The sequence below is a fragment of the Apus apus genome, chromosome 7, assembly GCF_020740795.1.
Source record: "Apus apus isolate bApuApu2 chromosome 7, bApuApu2.pri.cur, whole genome shotgun sequence".
NCBI classification, from domain to species: domain Eukaryota; kingdom Metazoa; phylum Chordata; class Aves; order Apodiformes; family Apodidae; genus Apus; species Apus apus.
In genome coordinates, this window is record NC_067288.1 from 4,204,270 (window position 1) to 4,225,650 (window position 21,381).

Genomic DNA, 21,381 nt, shown 5'->3' on the forward strand with positions numbered 1-21,381 from the left:
AAAACGTTTTGAGTCATTGATTTAGCTGATACTGAGTGCAAAAGGCAAGGTGAGCCCCATTCTAAGGGAGGCATGAAAGTATTTGCTGCACAGAAGGCAGCTCTAAGCACGTTGTATTTAGGAGAAAAGAGTCTGGTTTGGGAGGCGTGTAATGATCTATCAACAACTTGCCAGACCCTGTAGCACAGCTGGAAAACCACAAGAGGAAATCAGAAGTGATCTCAGCTACTTTATGAGCCCAAATCACTCGGAGAACAATTTTTCATGCCTTGTTTCTGCTGCAAAGTTATAAGAGTATGGAGAAAGGCTGGGGGGTGTGTGTGTTTGTTCCTGTACTCCTCACAGCTGTCCTGTGTCCCGTTTCATTGTCAGCTCCTGACACTTGGATTTATAATTGAATGCCTGGACAACCTAATTCCATGTCCAACAGGTGGAAGCACCCTTCCCCAAATTCCTCTGTGGCTTCTGGGAGCCATGTCAGTCAAGGAAAGGGAGGGAATCTGAGGGGCCCGAGCTGATCTTTTGGCTGCAGTCACCAGCTGCCCCTTTCTAATTTTAGAAGGGGCATGCAAGAGTAGCATGGAGTGGAAAACTTCCCAAACTTCTCTCTTAAAGCTGCAATAACCAAATTAGCGTTAAAAAGAGATGGTGGCTCTTTGATTTTAACTCAGGATCTGTCTCCTTCCACCACTTCGAGTGCCTGGGCAGTGCTGTCTGCTGTTATCTCTGAGCTTTGCAGCTCAGAGAGCAGTTCATCAAGCTGGAGTGTGCTGGGTTCTCCCTTCTCTCTCTCAGCCACAGCTGTTTGCAGGTAATAAACACTTCCTTTCTTTCTGGTCTTGGAGAATGTCACCAGGTGATTGCATTTTCTGTAAGGAAGTCTTTCTTTTCTCTTTCCTTATGTTTGCTTGTCAGAGCTTTCTGCCCATTGGCAGGGAATCTTTCAAATAGTAGTCTAAATTTTACAGTGAAATTCCACTGACAGAATAAATAGAAGCCATACAGAAGGAAAAACACTAGACAGACATTGCCTTCTAATTTTGGCTGACTGAAAACAAAACTATTTTGCTGTTTGAGAAAATCCTGATGGGATGCCTTGTTTGCCTGAAGATGAAAAGGAGGGGAGCATGAGACTAGATTAACTGCTTCCAAGCAGAAAAAGAGAAACTATGTTTAAAAGCATAATTAAAGAGGTAGTGCATTACAAAAGTGCTGAACAATTTAAATAAGCTGCCAATCCAGCAATATTAAGCAGTAAATTTAAGCAAACACCAGGTGATGACAGGGAATGTAATAATTTAATTTGCCCTAGTCTGCAAGCAGGGCTCCCATGCAATGCACTGTAGTAATATTGTTTTCATTGACTGAAATTGTCATCATAATTATTATTACTTACAGTCTTCTGCATTTGGGAGGAATGGGTCTGCTCTTTGAGGACTCTGGAGGGAATTAAGCTCCACTTACAACTTTTTCCCATTGGAGCTGTGCTTGTCTTTGGGTGTTCATGTATTTCTTTATTTTTTTTTTCCCCTGATCTGGCAAACCAAAATTGTTTTTCAAGGTTTAACCACTGACATCTCAAGCTTACCTCTTGTTTCAAAGGAGATATGCTTAGGCCGGGAAATCTACTCTGTAATTAGTTTGTATATGTAAAAGAGCCAAATTAAGGTTAAATGGGTATCCTGTAATTGGCACATGATTAAGTCTGCATTGCCTAAGCTTTACAGCTGTAATAGTCTCTCAGTGTTCAGGGTGTTTTTGTACAGTGTTCCCATATTGGAATAATTTATATGCAAAATGTTGACCATTCACAAGAGGAGAGGCTATGTAAAAATAGTTTAATCCTTTTACATTAAGAAAAAAAAAAGGGGGAGGGGTGGAAGCTCCAGCAGTTTCAGTGATCCTTTAGTGGTTGGGGTGGACAACTCTCTGCTCCCATACTCCCCCAAGAAATTTGGCATCTCTAGTCAAACAATCATAGTAATGACTGAAAACCAGACTCTGGTGAAGTTGTAGACAAGCCCTGAAGGAGACATTCCCAAAGTAACTGTAGGAAGAATTTCTCTTTTCCCATTCTAATGAGTTTCCTTACTGGAAACAATTTTGTTAACAGTCGGATAACATCTTAGACCTATTTTTGAAACGTGGGTGGTTTAAATGCATCTTTAGGGTGGAATCCATGCACTAGAAGACAGTACATTAAGAAACTCTTCCGGGTTTATAATGACTGGTAAATTAAGCTGGTGGTACCCAGTCATCTCCGTGAAGTTTTGCATATGTTTATTTAAACTTATATCTGGCAACGGGGAGACTGTAATCAGAGCCTCTTTCATTTTGCAAAAGAAAAAAAAAAAAAAAACAACAAAACAACCCGAATTATTTTTATAGAGATGACTGAGCTATGAAAACAAATGACTTAAAAAAAAGTGGTGCCCTAGTTTCGACGGGAGCCGCTTCAGGAATGGCAGCATCAGCGCTGGCACCGCTCTCCGCAGCGGTGGTTTAATAAAGCATTGCGAAGTCCTGCTCTTGGCATCCCAACAGAGAGAGCTCTGCCGCAGCTCTGCCTCCTGACACCAGTTCCAGGTGGACCGAACCGACAAGTCAAGCCTGCACAGACCGGGTGGTGGTGTCGGGAGGGGGGGTGTGTGTAGGGGGGGGAACTTGACGGAAAATATTGAAAATAATAAAATAAAAGGCATTTTTTCCTCAGGTTGAGGGGCGATATAAGGGTTAGAGAGCGTCCCCGGCCTGTGCGGGGACGGCAGGCCCGGAGCGAGGCCTGGGCCGCCCCGGGCGGGTTGGGAGCCGCCTCGCCCGGGGCCAGACCGTGACGGGTGCGCTGGAACGGCGCCGCCCTCGGCCCTTCCTACCGCCTGGGGTGCAGCTGCAGCGCCGGGGCTCCGCTCCTCGGCTGGGGGCTCCGGGCAGCTCGGCGGTCCGGGGTTGGGGGGGTCTACGACGGTGGCGGGGCCACCGCGCCCAAGATGGCGGCGGGGGGAGGAGGAGGGGGAGGAACGGCGGGGCCGCCATCTCGGGAAGGTCCCGGCTGGCCCCGGCTCTCGCGAGAGCGGCGCGGCAGCTCCCGGCCTGCCCCGCGCCGCCCGCCCCGCCGCTCCGTGTCAGTTGCTGGCCGGTAATGGCGGCGGGCGGGCTGCGCTGAGCGGCCTGCGCAGCGCCGGGCGGCCCAGCCGAGCGCCTGCCAGCTCCCGGCCTCCCCGGCGCTCGGGTTTCTACGGTATGCGCCGCCATCTGCTTCCCGGGGACGCGGCGGGCGGCGGGCGTCGTGACCGCGGCCAGGTGAGGAGGCGCCGGGAGCGGCCCGTGGCCCCGCCGCCGCCGCAGCAGCAGGCCGCGCTCGGCCCGGTGCGGACGGGTTGGAGCCGTGGTGAGGCCGGGTTCGGCCGGTGGCGGGGCTCGGCGGGTCCGGAGTGCCGGCGGTGCTGCCGGCTGTGCTGCCGGCTGTCATCGGGCTCGGCCTCAGCTGCTTCAACCTCCGCTTCCCCCATCCCCGCCTTATCCGTTAAGTCTCTTCTTCTAGTTTAAATTTGTTTCCTGCTGCTTGTTGTCCCGGGGGTAGCGGAGGAAGGGAAGAGGGGGGCTCTTAGTTTCGCCGGTATCTTTCGCCTTCTGTGGGAAAAAAGCGGCCAAGCTGGGTTTTTCTGTGGAGCGGTGCTGGCCCCGGCTCGCTGCCCCGGGCAGGGAGAGGAGGGCTGGCCCCGCTCCCCTGGGGAGCCCCGGCACAGTTTGAAGGGTCAGCGCCGGCTCTGGTTGTGCCTGGGTTGTGGGCATCCCGTCCTTGGGCTGGCCGGGCTGGGGAACGAGAACCGGGATCGCTCTGTGCTCCCTGAAAGCGCCTCTTGCCTCCCTGGTATCAGCTGCCCCAAGGGTTTTCTGGCTTCATTCCTGCCGTTTCTTTGGGCTTTTTGTTGGCTTGAAGGTTTTCCTACTGGTATGACTGTGGCGTCTTTATTTTTTTCCTGTAGATGCAGTGTATAATGCCTATAATGTAGTTTTTTCTGGAATAGTTTATCTCATTGTGCCTTTGGATATACGCTGTATCTCAGCATCCGAGCGTCTCCTGGCACGTTGCAAAGGGATGTGGATGTGGAAGCTGATGTGTCAAACAGCTTCATTGTGTAGATGAATGCTCCAGTGTCTTGCACTTGAAAACTTAGAGCGTGGACCAGTCAGTTCTGTGGTTTGGTCACCTTAAACTGTTTCACAGGGCTGCAGAAGCGGATAGGCTTGGAAGCTTGTTGCAGAGTTTAGTGTGACCAAAAGCTTGTGGGTCAGAGGGGTGTGCAGCTGTGGGCAGTGGGGTGCTTGGTGGGGGTGTGACACGTGAGCTCAAAGCCTTCTGTCAGACTGTGTGGACAGGCTGAGCTCTCTGAACTGCTCGCTCTTTCCTATCGTTCTGGTTGCTACAACAGTTTAATTAGGTAATGCTTTAGATAATTAAATGGAACAGAGGGTGTGGCCACGCGGACGCTGTAAACTGTGGAGGGATTCAGTTTCTGTGAGCAGTGCTACCTTAAACAAAGATATGCAACTAAATAGAGTATCCAAAGACATCCACTCAATAGAGTAACTTAATTTATGTAGTAATAACACATTTCTATGAGGAGCCAGGTGAACTGCTGAAGTTGTATTACTGATTGGTCTGGGTCTTCTGGTAGCCTCTCTAGGCCAGGTGTGGTGGGAACTGAAAGAGCATAACTTAAAAGCTGTAAAACCTTTTGTTTGTGTGGATTTGGTTAACTGAGCTGGTGCTTAGCTTGAGTTTGCCACTGTAGCACTGGTAAGACTTTACAGATAGAAGTGTCCTAATGTAGACAGTGTCTTTCACATCTTGAAATAACTGTATCAGCAATTTGTGCTACCATATTAAAAGCATCCCTTATTTGAGAGTCTGATCTTGGAATTGCCACTACTTCTGCTCCAAAGAGTTGTGTTGACTTAGGTCTAATGATTTTTATGCATCACTTTTGCACCCCTTTACCAGACATACTGCTCATTTCTGCTAGAAAGTTGTATCAGGGATGTTTGTGCACAAAGCCATTAATGTGATTAATCTCATTAACTTAGTGTGCCCAGATAAGGCTGTAGTCCTATTAAAGCCTTTGAAGTTAGGCATGTGTTTGAAATCAGGAGTGTTAGTGCACCTAGTGCTAGATCTATTTTATGTTGCTGTATCTATGGCAGTTAGGTGAAGCTGCACATGATGTTATGCTGCTGCTTCTCTTCCCCCACTCTGACTAGTTCTGGCATTGACCATGCAGGAACATGATGCAGTTTGATAAACTGGTAGAAAACTAACCCAACAAAAGAACAGAAAAAGTGAGCAATTTTCTCCTGGATTAGTGAGTTGAACTGGCTGGTGATGCAGTCAGATGAGCACTGCATTTATCACAGAGGAGTGGCAAGATTGCTAGGGAAGGTAGGAAGGAATATATGCATTCCTTCATGACTATTGAGTTGCTAAATCTGCCTTAGAAATTTGCATCAGGAGTGTGACTATCACTACAGCAGCACTGTTTGAACTGTGCTGCCAGTGTACTTTAATGGATGTTATTCAAACCAGTATGAGAACAGCTCTAATGGTGTAATAATAATAATAATAATAAAAGCAACAACAACAAGGATTTTGGTGTTGGAGTGCAGTAAGAAAACTTTCCCAGAGCAGTTAATATATTAGGTATGCAGCTCGGTCAGAATGTCTGAGTGTTAAATTTATCCACAGATGAAAGTGCTTGGAAGATAAATGTATATCATCGTGCTAATGATATAATAGACTTTAATGGACTCCTCAATTGAGAATAAAATTGTGTAAGTCTGAAGCCTTTGTCAATATAGCAGAGAAAGAATAGAGCAAATAATTGAACTAATCAGTTATACCAGGTCAATTAAAACTTGCTGAATGCTAACAGAAATTCTGGCTGTATTTTAGCTTCATAAGAACACTCCTCACTGAGGGCAGAATTTCACACTAAGCTTGATTCATGGCAGAAGAGTGTAAAAGTTTCAAAACCAGTTCCATTTTTCTCTGGTGTTTTCCAGTCATATTAACACGGTGTTATCTTTGCCAATAGCAAAATACATCAGGTGGAATTGTCATATTGAAACAGAAAAGTCTGGATTTAGGGTTTAAGCACTTAAAGCGTTTAATGAATGGAATTATTTAAATATGAGAACATGTTTTATTGCTATTTTTAGCTAGTTCAAGCAAAAAATCTCCTCAGCAGAGTCCTGGTACAAGTCTTTGTAATGCCAAGTCAGAGACAGCACTGGCTGTCACTGTTCAGATTGTTGTGGGGCTTTGGTTGTGGTTTTTTTCAATGTCTGATGTTGTTCTTGAGACATTTTTCAGACACTACCTCTGAATGCAATTTCAGAGCAAAGGCATCAAACTTGAGAAAGTGACATTTAGAACATTTTCCCTTAAGTTTTAATGCACTCTCTTCTGCTCTGAAAGACAATAGTGATCAATCTGCAGTTGACACAGGTGCAGATGAAGTTGCTGCTCTGCTTCTATGCCCTTGGTATTGTTGAGCAGTTGACAGCTATTGTCTTAGGCTCTCAGAAGTGGCAGGTCTTGTACTTGGCTGAGAGGATTGCTTGTGAGTTTAAACAAGACTCCCTCACAGGGGAGTGTTCTTTGTGAGATGAAGGATGTTGGATGCTGGCCTCTCAAAGACAGGACTTGCTAAAAAATTTGACCATGTTCTGCTGAATGGATTTATTATCAGCCAAAAGAATTGAAGTCTTCCAATGTGGAGAGGTGAAACAAGTGAACTCTTGTTATGAAGGCCAAGGAAAAAAATGCAGGAGTACTTTATTTGTTCTTGAAACTAGGGTATGTAACTTGTTTTCTGTCATAAATGTGAAGATCTTTGAAGTAGAAGAAGAAACAGAGCTTCTGAATGGGTTGGCAAACCCTTGTGTGTATCTCCTTAATAAATGGGTGTGTTCTCTGTGCCTTTGTACTCTGATTTCTTTATGAGCAATGGATCAAGTTATGGTAGCTGTCACAACACTCATTTCAATAGATTTCCTCAGAGTACCTCTTAGCACGTGATGCAGCAGAGTAAAACATTCAATGCACTTTCAGTAAAACCACTAGTCCGTTTTAGTGCCTTTTTAAAAATTATTACATTGCTCTTGATGAAGCAGGGTCACTTCTGCAAGTTGCTGTGTCTTCTCATAGCAAGTGTGTTGGAAATGTTGACCCACAGTGAATATAGTTGGAGAGAATCAGATTCTGTAATGTTTCATTTATAGAAAAATCTTCACTATAGTTTGGGTGCAAAATTAGTAGCTGACTGATGCCAGTGATTTAATCTTAGAGCTCATGAAACATATTTATATTTTTCTGCTCTATTTTCTGATGTTTGATGGATGTATGGCTGCTGATTTTATCTTATTGTTGAATTTTTAGAGGTAGTGACATGTGCTTTGAAATTCTTTACTGCTTGTCTGTCTGTGTGTGGTATATCTTGATTGTCCTTTATCTTGATTGTCCCTTTTTTTTTTTTTTCTCTACTACCTTGTTATCCCTAAAAGCTTTTTTATGTTTGTCTAGCTTAAGACAGATAACATTTTATTGGTATATTTCTTTTACTTTTGAAGCTTTTTTTTTGTTTTGGTTATTATTTTCCAAAGTCCTAGTGATTGGAATGTGAGCTCTTGTGGTGTATTTACTGTTTGCACTACAAGACAAAATACAGAAGTTTGTGGCTCTGAAGCATTGGGCAGTTGGAATTGTACTTGGATTTTTAATATTGACTTCCTTTCAGAACCTTTAGTCCCTGAAATACATTGCAATTGAAGGCTTATTATATAAACAAGCATTGAAGGAAGGTGGGGGGAGGATTCATCTGATTCTGCAGAGTCAGCTGTAGATTCTGGAGATGTGGTGCTTTTTTTGACAAACACATCATGAATTTGTTGGTTGTGCTGGAACTTGTCCTCAGTTCTGAGGAAGGTCAGTAAATCACCTGCATCTAATTGCTTGGAGAGGCAGAGTTTTCTCAAAATATGTGGAGGCAAAAAAGTTTGTAACTCTTGTATAAAAAAACCCAAACGTTTTAAAAGCCCATAAACATAACAAAAAACGTCTTAGAACAATGCGTTATGGATTTTTAGCTCTCATTTCTGTAGGATAATGGAATATGGCAAAAGCTCAGATTCTAGAAAAATGAGTACGTAAATGTATTTGTGTTCCAGACTCAAGCATATCATCATGATTTGTGTTCTGTGTGTTTTGAGGAGGCATGGAAAGTGTTTCTAGCATCTTTAAATAGCAATGCCATCGGTTTCAGTGAGCTGAAAAATAGTTTGCTAGACTAGGTCTGATTGTGTCTGTCCACCTGTGTGTGTCTGTTAGTGCCAGGAATGCAGAACTGAGGCTGCACAGACAGGGAGCTTTAGACTTCAGAAGTCAACTTTTAATGATTTGTGCATGGAAACTTATGTTAGTAAACAGGAAAGAAACATCCCTAAGGACCTTTTATTTGTTTCTGCCCATTTCCCCTATGGGCATCTGTGCTGTGCAAGGCATGGGTGCAGTGGGACACACTGGAGCAGGGTGTATAGACTTCACTGGTATCTGCACTGGGAGGAAAAAGGCGATGGGAATGGTTCTTGTTTTCCCCAGTCCCACTCCCTCTCCTCGAGGTAAAGGTGATAGCATCTTCAAGGATTTGCTTGGACAAGGACTGTGGTTTATGGTATGGGACTGCAGCTACTACAGGACTGATCCAGCTGGTCCATGGTTCTTCCATTCCTTCTCCTTCTGCTTGCACAGAGGTTGTAACTTATGGTACAACATAGCTAAAACCAATAAAGCAGAACAACAAAGCTGCTTTCAGACCTCACCACATTCCCAGGCTGCTTGGCTTTACCACGTAACCCCATTGACTTTCTGCTGGGATAAGGCAAGAGTGACCAATGCAGAAAGGAAGTAAAGATGGATGCTTTTATTGGCACTGCTGCCTTCTTGTAGCTTAAACTGTGTGAACTGCTGGCCTCACTCACTGTCTACCCAGTTTGTAGCAAAACCTGCCATTTTGGGGATTAAACATGTAAGAATATCCCATCAAAGTCAATGTGAACAGTTCACTCCTTTCTTTCCCTACTCTTAGCAAAGCTTCATCTTTTATTTTGTGGTATTCCTTTCATTTAGTATTCCTTGTGTTTTTGTAAGAAACAAAGTATTGGGAAATACTGTTCCCTGTGCATATGGGTTGTTTTGTTTTTTTTTTTTGCATAACCACTAAGCATCAGTGAAAAAAACAGTGGGTGATGTCTTGCTGACATTCTCTGCCTTCTCTGAATCTGTATGATTCAGTTTCCTCTCCCGTTTCCTTGTTTCAGTGCCATGACTTCTGGGTTTCCTCTTTCCTTTTCTTATCCAGGTTGTGCTACTAAGAAAAAAGCCATACTTGAAAAACCTGACAATTGGACCAATGTACCAGGTTTTTTTGTCCTTTTTGCTGTTCTGATTCTTCAAAAGTTGATTCAATTTCTCTCTGCTTCCTGTCTTTCTCCATTCTTCTCCTTTTATATCCTGCTTCTCTCAGCACTTTTCCTCTTTTCACAGCCCTGTTTTTAATCTCTCAACATTTTTGTGTACATTTTCTAAACACATTCTACTTTCTTATCTCCTATTCTTTTAAAAATGCTGTCCTCTTACTATGTTGACTTGTTATTTGATCTGTTATACCTTTCAATGCCATCCTTGGTATGTTTGGTATTAATGGTAGTGCTGGTTTTTCATTTGCCTTTTTATTTGACAGTGTTTTTGTTTCCATTTCCTCTTTTCTGATGTCTTTTCATGCACTTTCTGATCTGTCAGTCCTTTTCAATGTCTTCCCAGAGGAACAGTGTGGAAGAGCGTGTGTGGGGGTGTGTGTCCTAGTTTCTTCCAGGCGTTTGGTTTATATCCTTTTCTTAGCAGTTCACACATAGGTCCTCATCTACAGCATTTCTGCTGTGTCTTCTCTTGGGTCATTTTTTTTCATTTTGGACAAATGTGTAGACAATGAGATGGGCATTTCGATATGTCAGAACACAATGATTTTTGCATTTTAACTGGTCACCCAAGGCACAGCTTGGCAAACCAGCCTTTAATTAGCCTGTGTGGGATGTTTGCATCTGCTAATGAAAAACCAAATAACCAGGAGATCAGTTCTGCTGATGCTGTGATCTTTCACCTTTTTTCAACAAACTTTCAAGATCCTCATAGCCTTATCTAACCTGCAGGTAACCTTTTGCCATCACTGCTGTCTCCTCAGAAGTTCTTTGCCATTTTATCTGTTGAACTCCTTATTGTACCTCCTTTCCTTTAAGCTCTGTATTAAATAGTCATGGATCATTTAGGTTAGCAAAAAAAAATAATGAAATATTTCTGAATGTAATTTTTACTACGTGTCTCCTCTTAAAGTTGTTCATGCAACATTGAGACAACTTTTGTGTTGATATAAAATGTGTTTTCAAATATAATGTACATTTTTTGGCATACATCTTTAGTATAGTATTATTTTCTAGTCAACTTTAATCTCAGTGTATTTTAGTGTTTTAAGTGGTCCACTGCAAATCCTATAAATAGACATGGCAACTTTGTCTTGATTTATTTCTTTTTTTCTGCCCCACCTCCTAGCTGTTTTCTTGTAGCATTAAGGTGTCCTCTCTGCCTGGTTTAACCTCTTGCAGAGACAGGGTATTGAGTTACAAAAGTACTTGTTTTTTGTAGAGTGCTGCTTATTCCTGTGAGCTGTGACAGTAGAAAGTTACTCTGTTAATAGTAGGAAATGACAGTCTGGTGGGAGTCAACATGATTTGTAGGTAGGTTTTTTGAAAATCAGCTATTTTGAAAAGCTGATAGGTTTCTGCCACCCTTCCAAAGGAGGAGGAGAGGGACATGGAAAAGAAAATCCCTTACAGTTACGAAGATGGTATCATGACTGAAAGCTGCTGCAGTGTTGGCTTCCTGAAACTGTAGACAGCTCCAGAATTCTCCATTTTTTACATGTCATTTGTTTTTTTTCCAAACAGCCGCACCCAGAGTTAAGCAAAACTGCTTGGTGGAAGCTTAGTGATCTTTTCACATGACTGGCATTAAGGAGATTCCTGCAGACCAAAGCCAGGAGCTTAGAAGGCCCTACCCGAGGGATGTAATACTGTACCTGGTGGTCACCAATGCAGGCAAGCTGATCAGGGGTATCAAGATTGGAGGTAGCCTGGGCTGCAGTGACCATGCACTGGTGGGGTTCACAGTTCTCAGGAATATGAGTCAGATGAGGAGTGTAGTCAGGATCCTGAATTTTAGGAAAGCAAACCTCATGCTTTTCAAGGAGTTAGTCAGTAGGGATCCCTTGGGAAACAGTCCTCAGGGACAAGGGAGCAGAACAGAGCTGGCAGATCTTTAAGGATACTTTAACAGAATCACAGAATTGTCATGGTTAGAATGGCCCTCTGGGATCACAGAGTCCAACCATCAACCCAAAAAAAACCCCAGACAAACACGAACAACCACACTCATTCCACTAAAAAACGCCCACAAAAAACCCCCACCTTGGCCACTAGAGCAGGCCCGGAAGTGCCACATCTACACGTTTCTTGAACACCTCCAAGGATGCTGACTCAACCACCTCCCTGGGAAGACTGTTCCAGTGCTGGACCACTCCTTCAGAATAGAAATTCTTCCTAATAATCCCATCTAAACCTCCCCTGCTGCAACTTCAGGCCATTTCCTCTGATCCTGTCATTATTTACTTGTGAGAAGAGGCCAACACCCACCTCCCTACAACCTCATTTTGGGAGTAGACTAGCTACATAGTAGTCTGTAGGTGCTCCATAGAGCACAAGAGCTCTTGATCCCCAGGTACAAGAAATCAAGTAAGTAAAGGAAGGGAAGAGACTGGCACTGCTGAGTTGAGACTTCCTGGCCAAACTAAAAGGCAAGAAGGAACTGCCAAGCAGTTCAAGCAGGGACTGGTATCTTGGGAAGAGTGCAGGGACAATGCCTGGTTGTTGCAGGTGTGGGGTCAGGAAGGCCAAGGCATGGCTGGAGCTGAACTTAGCAAGGGCTGCACAGAAGAACAGAAAGGGCTTCTACAGGTGTATCAGTCAGAGAAGGAAGGTGTCCTGCTTTGGACCAGGATCAAGCCAATTTTCCTTTTACTGATTTATTTTTTTTCAGTGAACTCTCTTTTAAGCAACACACTTGCTGAAAGTAGCAGCAAGTTTTCCAGCCAGTGCCCTGACAGTGCCTGAATGTTTATGTTACTGCTGAGAGACCAGGGACACTTTGCTCTGCCTGTTGAATCTGCTGCTTCAGACACTAAAGGAGCAGAAGAGGTGTATCTGCAGCCCACCTGTAGGGAGGAATGGACTAGACAGGTGGCAAAACTGGCCAAAGTATTCCATCTATGTAGTGACGTAGCTCTCGGTATAAGCTCGGGGATGGTGGAAATCAGGCTCTTTTTCCCTTCTTCCCTTCATGGCTGGCATCCAGGGAGGACTCTGCCTATCCATCTCCTTTGATCCCTAGGCCCCTATGTTTCTGCCCCTCATCACTCTCCCCTCAGCTCCTGTCTGCTCTGCCACTGTCTCTGGCAGCTCCGGGACATTTTGGAACTGCTCACAGCTCAGGAGATGCCGGGGGAGTTGCTGGGGGTGGGAGGAGGCAATAAGGGTTTTGCACATTCCTGCACTTATTATATAAATTTATACATATTTTCTTTTAGCATTAGTATTTCATTAAAAGCTGCCTAGTTTAGTTTTCAATCCTGAAAGTCTCTCTCATTATTCTCTCTCTCTTTTCCCTACCTGGGTGGTGGTGGGGGGGAGGAATCGAGAGCATCGTTGTCATTGATTTAATTGCTGATCCTGAGTCAAACCATGACAGAAGGTTAAAGGAAGTGTCCCCTCAGATGAACAAGGATTACTAACTAGTAACAGAAGAGTAGAAGGCTGAGGTTCTCAAAGACTTTTTTTGCCTTTATCTTCACTGGCTACCTCTCTCCTCCTGCCTCTCAAGTTGAAGGACCTCAAGATGGGGACCAGGGGGAGGAAAGCCCTCCCACTGTAAGTGGCGACAAGATTCACGATCACCTGAGGACCCTGAACATACTTAAGTCCGTGGGACCTGATGAGATGCATCCCAGAGTTCTGATGTAGTTGCCAAGCCAGTCCATAATATTTGAGAAGTCATGGCAGTCAGATGAAGTTCCTGGTGAGTGGAAGAAAGGAAACATTACTCTCATTTTTAAAAAGGGTAGAAAGGAGGACCCTGGGAAGTACCCACCTGTCAGCCTCACCGCTGTGTCTGGGAGGATGATGAAACAGATCCTCCTAGAAGCTCTGACAAGGCACATGCAGGACATGGAGGTGATTTAAGATAACCAGCATGGCTTTTGTAAGGACAAGTTCTGCCTAATGATCCTATTGGCTTTCTACTATAGAGTGACTACATCAGTGGACAAGGGAGAAGCAGTGGACGTCATCTGTCTGGACTTCTGCAAGGCCTTTGACACATTCCCCCACAACATTGTACTCTCTAAGTTGGAAAGATATGGATTTGATGGGTGGACTGTTCGGTGGATAAGGAATTGGCTGGATGGTCGCATCCACAGGGTAGTGGTCAATGGCTTGATGTCCAGGTGGAGACCAGTGATGAGAGGTGTCCCTCAGGAGTTCGTACTGGGACCACTGCTGTTTAATATCTACATCAACAATATAGACAATGGGATCAAGAGCACCCTCAGCACGTTTGCAGATGACACCAAGCTGACTGGTGCAGTTGACATGCCAGAGTGACCTGGAAAAGCTAGAGAAGTAGGCCCATGTGTATCTCATGAGATTCAACAAGGCCAAGTGTGAGGTCCCGCACCTGGGTAGCAGCAATCCTTGCTATCAATACAGGCTGGGGGATGATGTTAGAGCAGCCCTGCAGAAAGGGACTTGGGGGTGCTGTTGGATGAAAAGTGGACATGAGCAAACAATGTGCACGTGCAGCCCAGAGGGCCAAGTGCATCCTGGGCTGCATCAAAAGTAGTGTGGCCAGCAGGGTGAGGGAGGTGATTCTCCCCCTCTGCCCTGGTGAGACTGCACCTGGAGTACTGTGTCCAGTTCTGGAGTCCTCAACACAAGAAGGACATGGACCTATTGGAACAAGTCCAGAGAAGGGCCACAAAAATTATCCAAGGGATGAAGCATCTGTCCTACAAAGACAGGCTGTGAGAGTTGGGTTGTTCAGTCTGGAGAGGAGAAGGCTCTGAGGAGACCTTGTAACGGCCTTCCAGTACATGAAGGGGCTACAGGAAAGCTGAGAAGGGACTATTTACAAGGGCATGTAGCAGTAGGACAGGGGCAATGGCCTTAAACAAAAGCAGGGTAGATTCAGATTGGATATCAAGAAGAAGTTCTTTACTATGAGGGAGGTGAAGTCCTGGAACACGTTGCCCAGAGAGATGGTGGAAGCCCCATCCCTAGAAGCATTCAAGGTCAAGTTTGACAAGGCTCTGAGCAACCTGATCTAGTCAAAATGTCCCTGCACACTGCAGGGAAGGCTGGACTAGATGACCTTTAAAGGTCACTTCCAACTCCACACATTCTATGATTCTATTCTCAATCACATCTCCACAGTCTTACTGTTTTTATGATTTGGCTTGAAAAAGAGGAAGAAAAGGAAAGTTGGGAGCTGGGTGAACTCTTCATGGCCCAACACTATCCTGGAGTAGTAAAATGTTGAATTAGCTATTAGCACTTCCAATTAGACTGGATAACATACATTTAGAAGGAATTGTTTCAGTAAGAGGGAGAAACAAGTGTTATTATATGATTCTACAGTGAACACTGAAAAGTTCAGAAAGGCAGAACACCCATTGCAGTAAGTTTTCTATGAGAGCACAAGAGAGAAATTAAAAGAAAATGCTTATATATGGAAAATTACTCAATTTTGCTAATACTTCTGTTGCACGTATTTAAGGTGAGTAGTGAAATCTTGCACAAAGAAGTAGAATTGGGATGAACGTTGTACAGAAGTGGAGTAAGAATATGTAACATGACAAAAAATGAAATTTTAGTTTATATCACTGGAGTTCTCTCAGGACACAATACCAAAGACATACAGAACACAGGGAAGAAAAAAGTATTTTTCCAGCTCAGTCAAGCTCAATGATTTTAAGGGCTGGGGCAATCACTACAGTTTTCTTTTATGTGCCAAAATAACTTGTGCTGTTGACTTACACTGAAGCAGAATATCCCTTTGGTTCTTTGAAGTCATCAGGTTCCTAAGAACATAAATCCTGTGGTTCCTTTCCTTGTTGTTTTTCTTGACCAACCTGCCTGGGCCATCAGGAATCTTTCTTCATTGATCTGTGTTATTTTCAAATTTGTGTCCATCTTTGCCTTTGTAGAGCTCAGTATTGAAGGCTTAAGGCTCCAACTAGCCCCATGCTCCACAGAACAGGTTCTCATGTGGGCTGAAAGTAGACCCACCTACTGGCTGTGCTTCTGATGGTTTTAATGGCACTGAGACAATTTCTACATGATGTAAAGAGCACAATGGAGCACTGGAACTCACTGCTTGGAGAGGTTGTAGAGTCTCCTTCTCTAGAGACTTTCAAGACCCATCTGGACACCTTTCTGTGTGACCTGCCCTAGGTGGTCCTGCTCTGGCAGGGGGGTTGGACTTGATGATCTCCAGAGGTTCCTTCCAACCCCTAACATTCTGTGATTCTGTGATCTCACTCAGCTGGCTGTGCTGAAACCAGTAAGACTCATACTGTGCACTTGGCACTGCAGGTATTCATTAGTCTAAATCCAGCTGGACAGTTTGTGGTTACTTTCTCTCTGATACAGAAAGGAGGACAGGTTGAGTGATTTGTAGTAGAGTTAACATCATACACTTTTGTACCAAGGCATTGAGACAGAATTATTGACCATTAGCAATCATCAGCAAATATCAGTGAGGTACTAGTAGAGCTAAGAGGTTCTCAGAAGTGTATTCAGTTTTTGTCTGACTTGTGTTCTGTTCAGCCCAGGTAAAGGACTGACAGCTTTTACCTGAGTGTCAGGATGTGAGGTATAACAAGCAATTTCAAATGGTTTTAATTAATCTGGTTCTTTTTGTAGAGAGTTCAGGAATACACAGAGGAGTACTGATTGCAATACTACATTCACAGGAGCATCAGAAAATAAGGTATATAGATTTGTGTGTGTGTAGTAACAAGATCAATTCTAGTCCTTAACTAAGTTCTCCTATCTATACTAATAATTCTAATAGAAGAATAAATTCTAAGCAATGACATGAAGAGAGATACTTAATCACCTAATAAATGGTTGTTTGTCTAGAAGTTCTCTTATGGTAAATTTACATATAGAGTAGGTTTCTTATGTTTATATTTGGGCAAGAAGGTGAGAATGGTATGATAAGACATTTCCAGCAGCTCTCGAAGTTGGTTCTTAATGGAAAATCCCCCTGTTTTAATTAATACTTGTTTTCTACCTTTCTAGCACAACAGCTCTTTGCTGCAGTGATAGAGGAGATCAAGTGAATGGTTACCAAGGCAGGGCAGTGTTATGACTGTTGTTATACAGCGTGAATGATGTGAGGCACAAAGATGCAACTCTTCATGAATGAGCACTGCAGCACCTGTCCTAGAAGCAGAATTTTCTGACTTCCCCTGGCTTGCTGCCCATAACTAGATACTTAAAAACCAAAACAAAACTCCACCACTTCTTTCTAGAATTTCTATATTGTTGCAGACTTCACTAATGTGTGTGTATTTCTGTACCTACATATATAAGCTCACATCTTTTCCACACTCTTTCTTACATTTGTCTGGATTCTTTAAAGAAAGGCAGACTGAAGGTCTTTTGAAGGTGTGCTCTTATTATTGATAGACTTTCTTGGACGTAAGAACAGTTTGGTGGAATAACTTACTGCCATAAATAAAGGCTATGTGACTGAATGTGAGGACCAAACTTCACTGCTGATCGTTTGGTATCCTTAAAACCATATATGATAAATAACTTTGTCACAAAATACACAGGCAACAGTTTGTTCCAGTAAGCAGTACAGTGTTAATTTTGTGGGATGTTACAGGCACTTTTTATCAGAGACATGACCTTTATATTTCAGTGCCTTTCTTATATAGGGGAGTGAAAGTATAAGAATTTTTCAGAAATTAAGATAGATGGTATCTGAGAGGGCATGAAAGAAGAGAGGTCAATGTGCCTTTATGCCTTTTAGAGGTCCAGAACTTCCTCTATGAATTCTTTCCATAACAGAAATGTCCTCAGTCTGTTGTGAAGACAGCTCAGTAAGCACATGCCATCAGAGAGGAGAACCTTGGTGAGAGGGTAGCAGCAGTACTGACTATTCAGAGTTCTGGTTGACTCTATGAGCTCCTCTTGGATCTCTTAAACTTATTTCATATATAGTACTTCTTTAAGGTCCATTACAGATTTTACCTGTGATGGTCTACCTTTTGCAGTGAAACTGTTGAGAAATAACTCTCTGCATAACTTTTCTTTTACACGCTATCTTTCCTGTTTGAGTAACCTTTAAAGAAAAATCCTTTGGTGATAGTGGCTGCCTGGTTTTGTTACTCAAGAGTTCACACTTTGATGTTCACAGGAAAACAGCAATAACTGCACTTTTTTTCCTGGCTGTAGTGTCCTGCTGTGCAGTTCTGTTTTGCCTTTTTTTTTTAACAGAGATAGGCAACATATTTGCCTGTCATTGCTAGAATTGGGTGTTTTCACCCAACCTGTTTCAGTTCAAGCCATGTAGTGCTGCCTCTGTTACCCCTTTGTGCATGGAATTTCAGTGTGGTTATCTTCAGATTTGTTGGAACACTTATTACTATGATCTAAATTGTGTGACCTCTCAGTTTCCTTTTATCAAGTTCACTTTTATTTGTAACAAATATGAACAAAAGCAAATCCCACTTTATGCACAGAATTAACATGGTTTCTGAGAAACTGGAAGCTCTAAACACATTTGTGATTTGCTGCTGATTTTCTGATCTTGTTCATTCTGTGAATTTGAAATAATCATATGAGGTCAACATTTATCACAGTGACCAAGTTTATGTTCCCTTTAGCATGAGATACATTTGTTCTTACTTTATACCTCTTTGATTCTTACTTGACTTTTTTTTTTAGATAAATTAACACAATGTGGAGCAACAAGTCAAATGAGGTGCCTCTACAAAATCCAAGGCAAAACCAAAGCAAGGATTCTACCAGAGGTATGGATTGTCTCTGTTTTATTGCCTTGTTTTGGAAGCTGTTTTATCACAAGGTGTTTGAAACTTTGAGGAGCTTTTATAGAAGCCTTCTCCTGCCTCCATTTGGAAGTGAAGACCATGTGTTCCATGTCTTCCTTTTTGCAGAGATAGCAGTTTCATACTCTGATCTGCAGAGTATTTGCTGATCTGCATTAGGAATTGCCAGCCTGTGATACAGTTGCCAAGATGGCACAGAGACAGATTTTTTTTGAGGAGGAGCAGTGCAGGAACAGAAACTGGAAACTGTAGGCTCTTGAAAGAAGTGAACTGCCTGAGAGGCAGTTGCTCCCAACTCCTGCTTGGTTCCAGAGTGTTGAAAAGCTAAAGACACTTGAATAGCAACAATACATCACCACTAAAATGACTTGCAGCACTTCTGTCTCCCTGAGCTGGAGAAATCCTGTTAACTTTTTACTGTTATGATTGCTCTATCATTTAGGAAGGGAGGGGGCAAAACAAATAGTAATTACAGTACATCCCTGAGAGGAAGAAAGCTCCAGCCTGTAGAGCAGCTGAGTCGCATGTTAAGTCTGTGGATCAAGATCAGTCTTATGATTTCCACTATGACAAAACAGGACTCCAGAAGTGATTTGCAAAGCAGAGACAGATTATTATTTTATCTGTAACATTATTGCTGATTGTTTCCTGGGATGTGTTCACATTCTTTTAAAATTATGTACCTTGTGAAACTGAGGTGCTCTGTAGACGTGAAGCACCATTTCTTGAAGTCAAAGCAAAGTTGTTTCTATGCAACTTTGTTAACCCTCTCCCTTTCTCTTGTTGCATCTTACCTGAAATGAATCTGGCAGCTGTTTTATTAGAAGGAAAATACCACTTTTTAAAATGTTTTTCTAATACTACTACTCTCCAAGGTTCTGACACACATGAAGGTTTTGGATGTTGTATAAACCATTAGATTAGAGAAAATAATTAGAAACCAAAAGAAGAGGGGGACTAATGAAGTAAATATTTTTAGAGGAAAATACTTCTGCATCCTGCTGATCTGGATTGCACATAGAGCATGTGCTGTCTGTTTAGATTAGAAGGCTGAAGTTGATAAGTGCCTATTGCTTGCTCCTTGCAAACATTGCTTCTATTTTGTTTGTAGGTTTTAGAGTTCGAAAAGATTACTTTTCAAAATTCATGTGTTCAAGGCTTGTTTTTTGAGTAGAGTCTTTCAGTGACCATGTATTCATGCTTAGCTTACTGAAGAAGAAAATGGATGGGAAAAAAGAACTAGTTAAACTATAGCTTAATGGAAAAATGTAAGATATTTGTGTTGGGGTAGGTAACCAGCTTTATTTTATCTCCTGAACATCTTCTATAATGTGTGGTAGATTTGATTTCAAGTGTAATAATGCATTCAATCTAACTTAGTGAAATCATTGAATTTCACCTTAAATACTTTATTGCTCTGTTAAGATGAGTGTTGACTGATAACAGCCTCTCATGGAGGAGACTTACAAGCTGAAATTGAGTCATAAGAAGGACTTGATTAGTGAGCCCGTGAAAATTGTTTTGAAGAAACATTTTATTTTGTTGTTTTCCGTGTACTAATGAGAATTTTATTTCTGTTTCTGCCCTGTAAGATCTAAATGCAGTATGGGCTACATTTTCTCAGACTAAGGCTGCTGTAAGTACTGATAATTCCTTTTTTTTTCCTGCTCCTTTTCAAATCAGTTAATGGCTACAAAAGCTTTAACCAAAGTATTGTTTTGCTCAGTGATTTTCTGTAAAACAAGTTGAAAACAGGGCAAGCAGTTGGATTAGGTCCATGTTTTGAATGCTGTTGGATCTTGGAAAAAGTTTTCCACATGCAGTGGAAGAAATTTTTGCCACAGCAAGCTTAGTTTTGAGTATAGTAAGACCTGCTAAGTCTTGAGTGTAGTATCACCTTTCTAATTAAGAAAGTGGTCACTTTATTATTGAGAAAACTTGAAAGAATAGTTCTCCCCTCTTTACTCAAACCAGTCAGAAACTGGGACAACACCGGTGTATTTCATAATTTTCTATCTTTGAGCCTTGGAATTGCTGTCTGGATGTGGGAACTTAAGTACGTAAGACATCACACTAGTTTCTAAAACCTGGCTTTAGTGAAGACAAGCAGCTTTGTTTTTCAGGGAGTTCAGCTCTTTCCTGTAGCCTTTTCCCTCTCTTTTTTTTAATAGCAGAGGTGTGAGGTTTTACATGTGTAATCTTGTGTCATGCTCCATTTTGAAAAGAGTGTTACAGAATTTATTCCAAGTGGAATTAATATTTCATTCAGGCCAAGCATTAAGGTTCTGAATGGCGTGTTGTTATTTTTTTGACAACAGCCTACTTATGGAAACAAAACTATGCAGCAGAACCTGATTTAGATAATCTTTTTAAACAAAACTCAATAATCTGACATGTTTCTGGCTATAATGCTGTACAGTTTTGTAACATCAGCCATGTGGAGTTGCTTTTGCCTGCAGTTTTATTCTTTGTGAGGAAAAATTTGTCATGTTGGGGGGAAAAAAAACCCCTGTAGCTTAAAAGTTGAAAATTTTTTTCTAATTTGCATTATCTTCAAATTCTAGCTACGTCATATAGAGAACAAATTGGAATTAGTTCCTACCAGCACAGCTGCATTTGCTTCTGTCATGGATGCCAAGAAGCCCTCTGCTAGCTCCAGCAGGAAGATAAGCAGAAAGGGTATGTATTATTGAGCACAGTGTAAAGCCACTGTATTCTGGGAAGACTTGGTTTCTCTTCTCTAACCCCTGCTAGAGATATTTATTCTTGAAACTCTTATTGCCCAGGAGAAAATAATGTTTTCTTCCCTTAGCTTAGGAAGGAAAGTGTACTGTCCTAGTCACTTGGTTAGAGGGAGTGACAGGACTTTTGTGAGGGTTTTGGATAGCAATTGTATGTGCCTGTGTTTACAGTGGGCTGGCTGTTGATATTTTTTAATGTTATTCAGCTCTAGCATAGAATACTAAATCTGATGCTTTTAAATTTCATTTAAGGAGTGTTTTCTTGCAAGAAATGAGCCCTACTTTTAAATACTATTTAGAGCATTCTAGTAGTGTGCCATTGGGAAAGAGCAGGCAGATCG

At 42.5% G+C, this 21,381-nt stretch overlaps 1 protein-coding gene across 9 annotated transcripts in view; it reads left to right on the plus strand.

Moving 5' to 3' along the window:
- The first annotated feature begins 3,140 nt into the window (after positions 1-3,140).
- CEP350 (centrosomal protein 350) overlaps positions 3,141-21,381 on the plus strand; it is a 78,353-nt gene continuing 60,112 nt past the window's right edge. For 7 of the 9 annotated variants that reach the window (XM_051624681.1, XM_051624689.1, XM_051624685.1 and 4 more), the window contains exons 1-4: positions 3,141-3,300; positions 18,178-18,263; positions 19,892-19,935; positions 20,864-20,978. In XM_051624681.1, coding sequence (XP_051480641.1) covers positions 18,191-18,263; positions 19,892-19,935; positions 20,864-20,978 — 232 coding nt within the window. In that variant the 5' untranslated portion in view covers positions 3,141-3,300; positions 18,178-18,190. Of the gene's footprint in view, positions 3,301-16,189; positions 16,208-18,177; positions 18,264-19,891; positions 19,936-20,863; positions 20,979-21,381 lie in introns of those variants that run through there. The other 2 variants (XM_051624682.1, XM_051624683.1) reach the window with 2 other exon arrangements.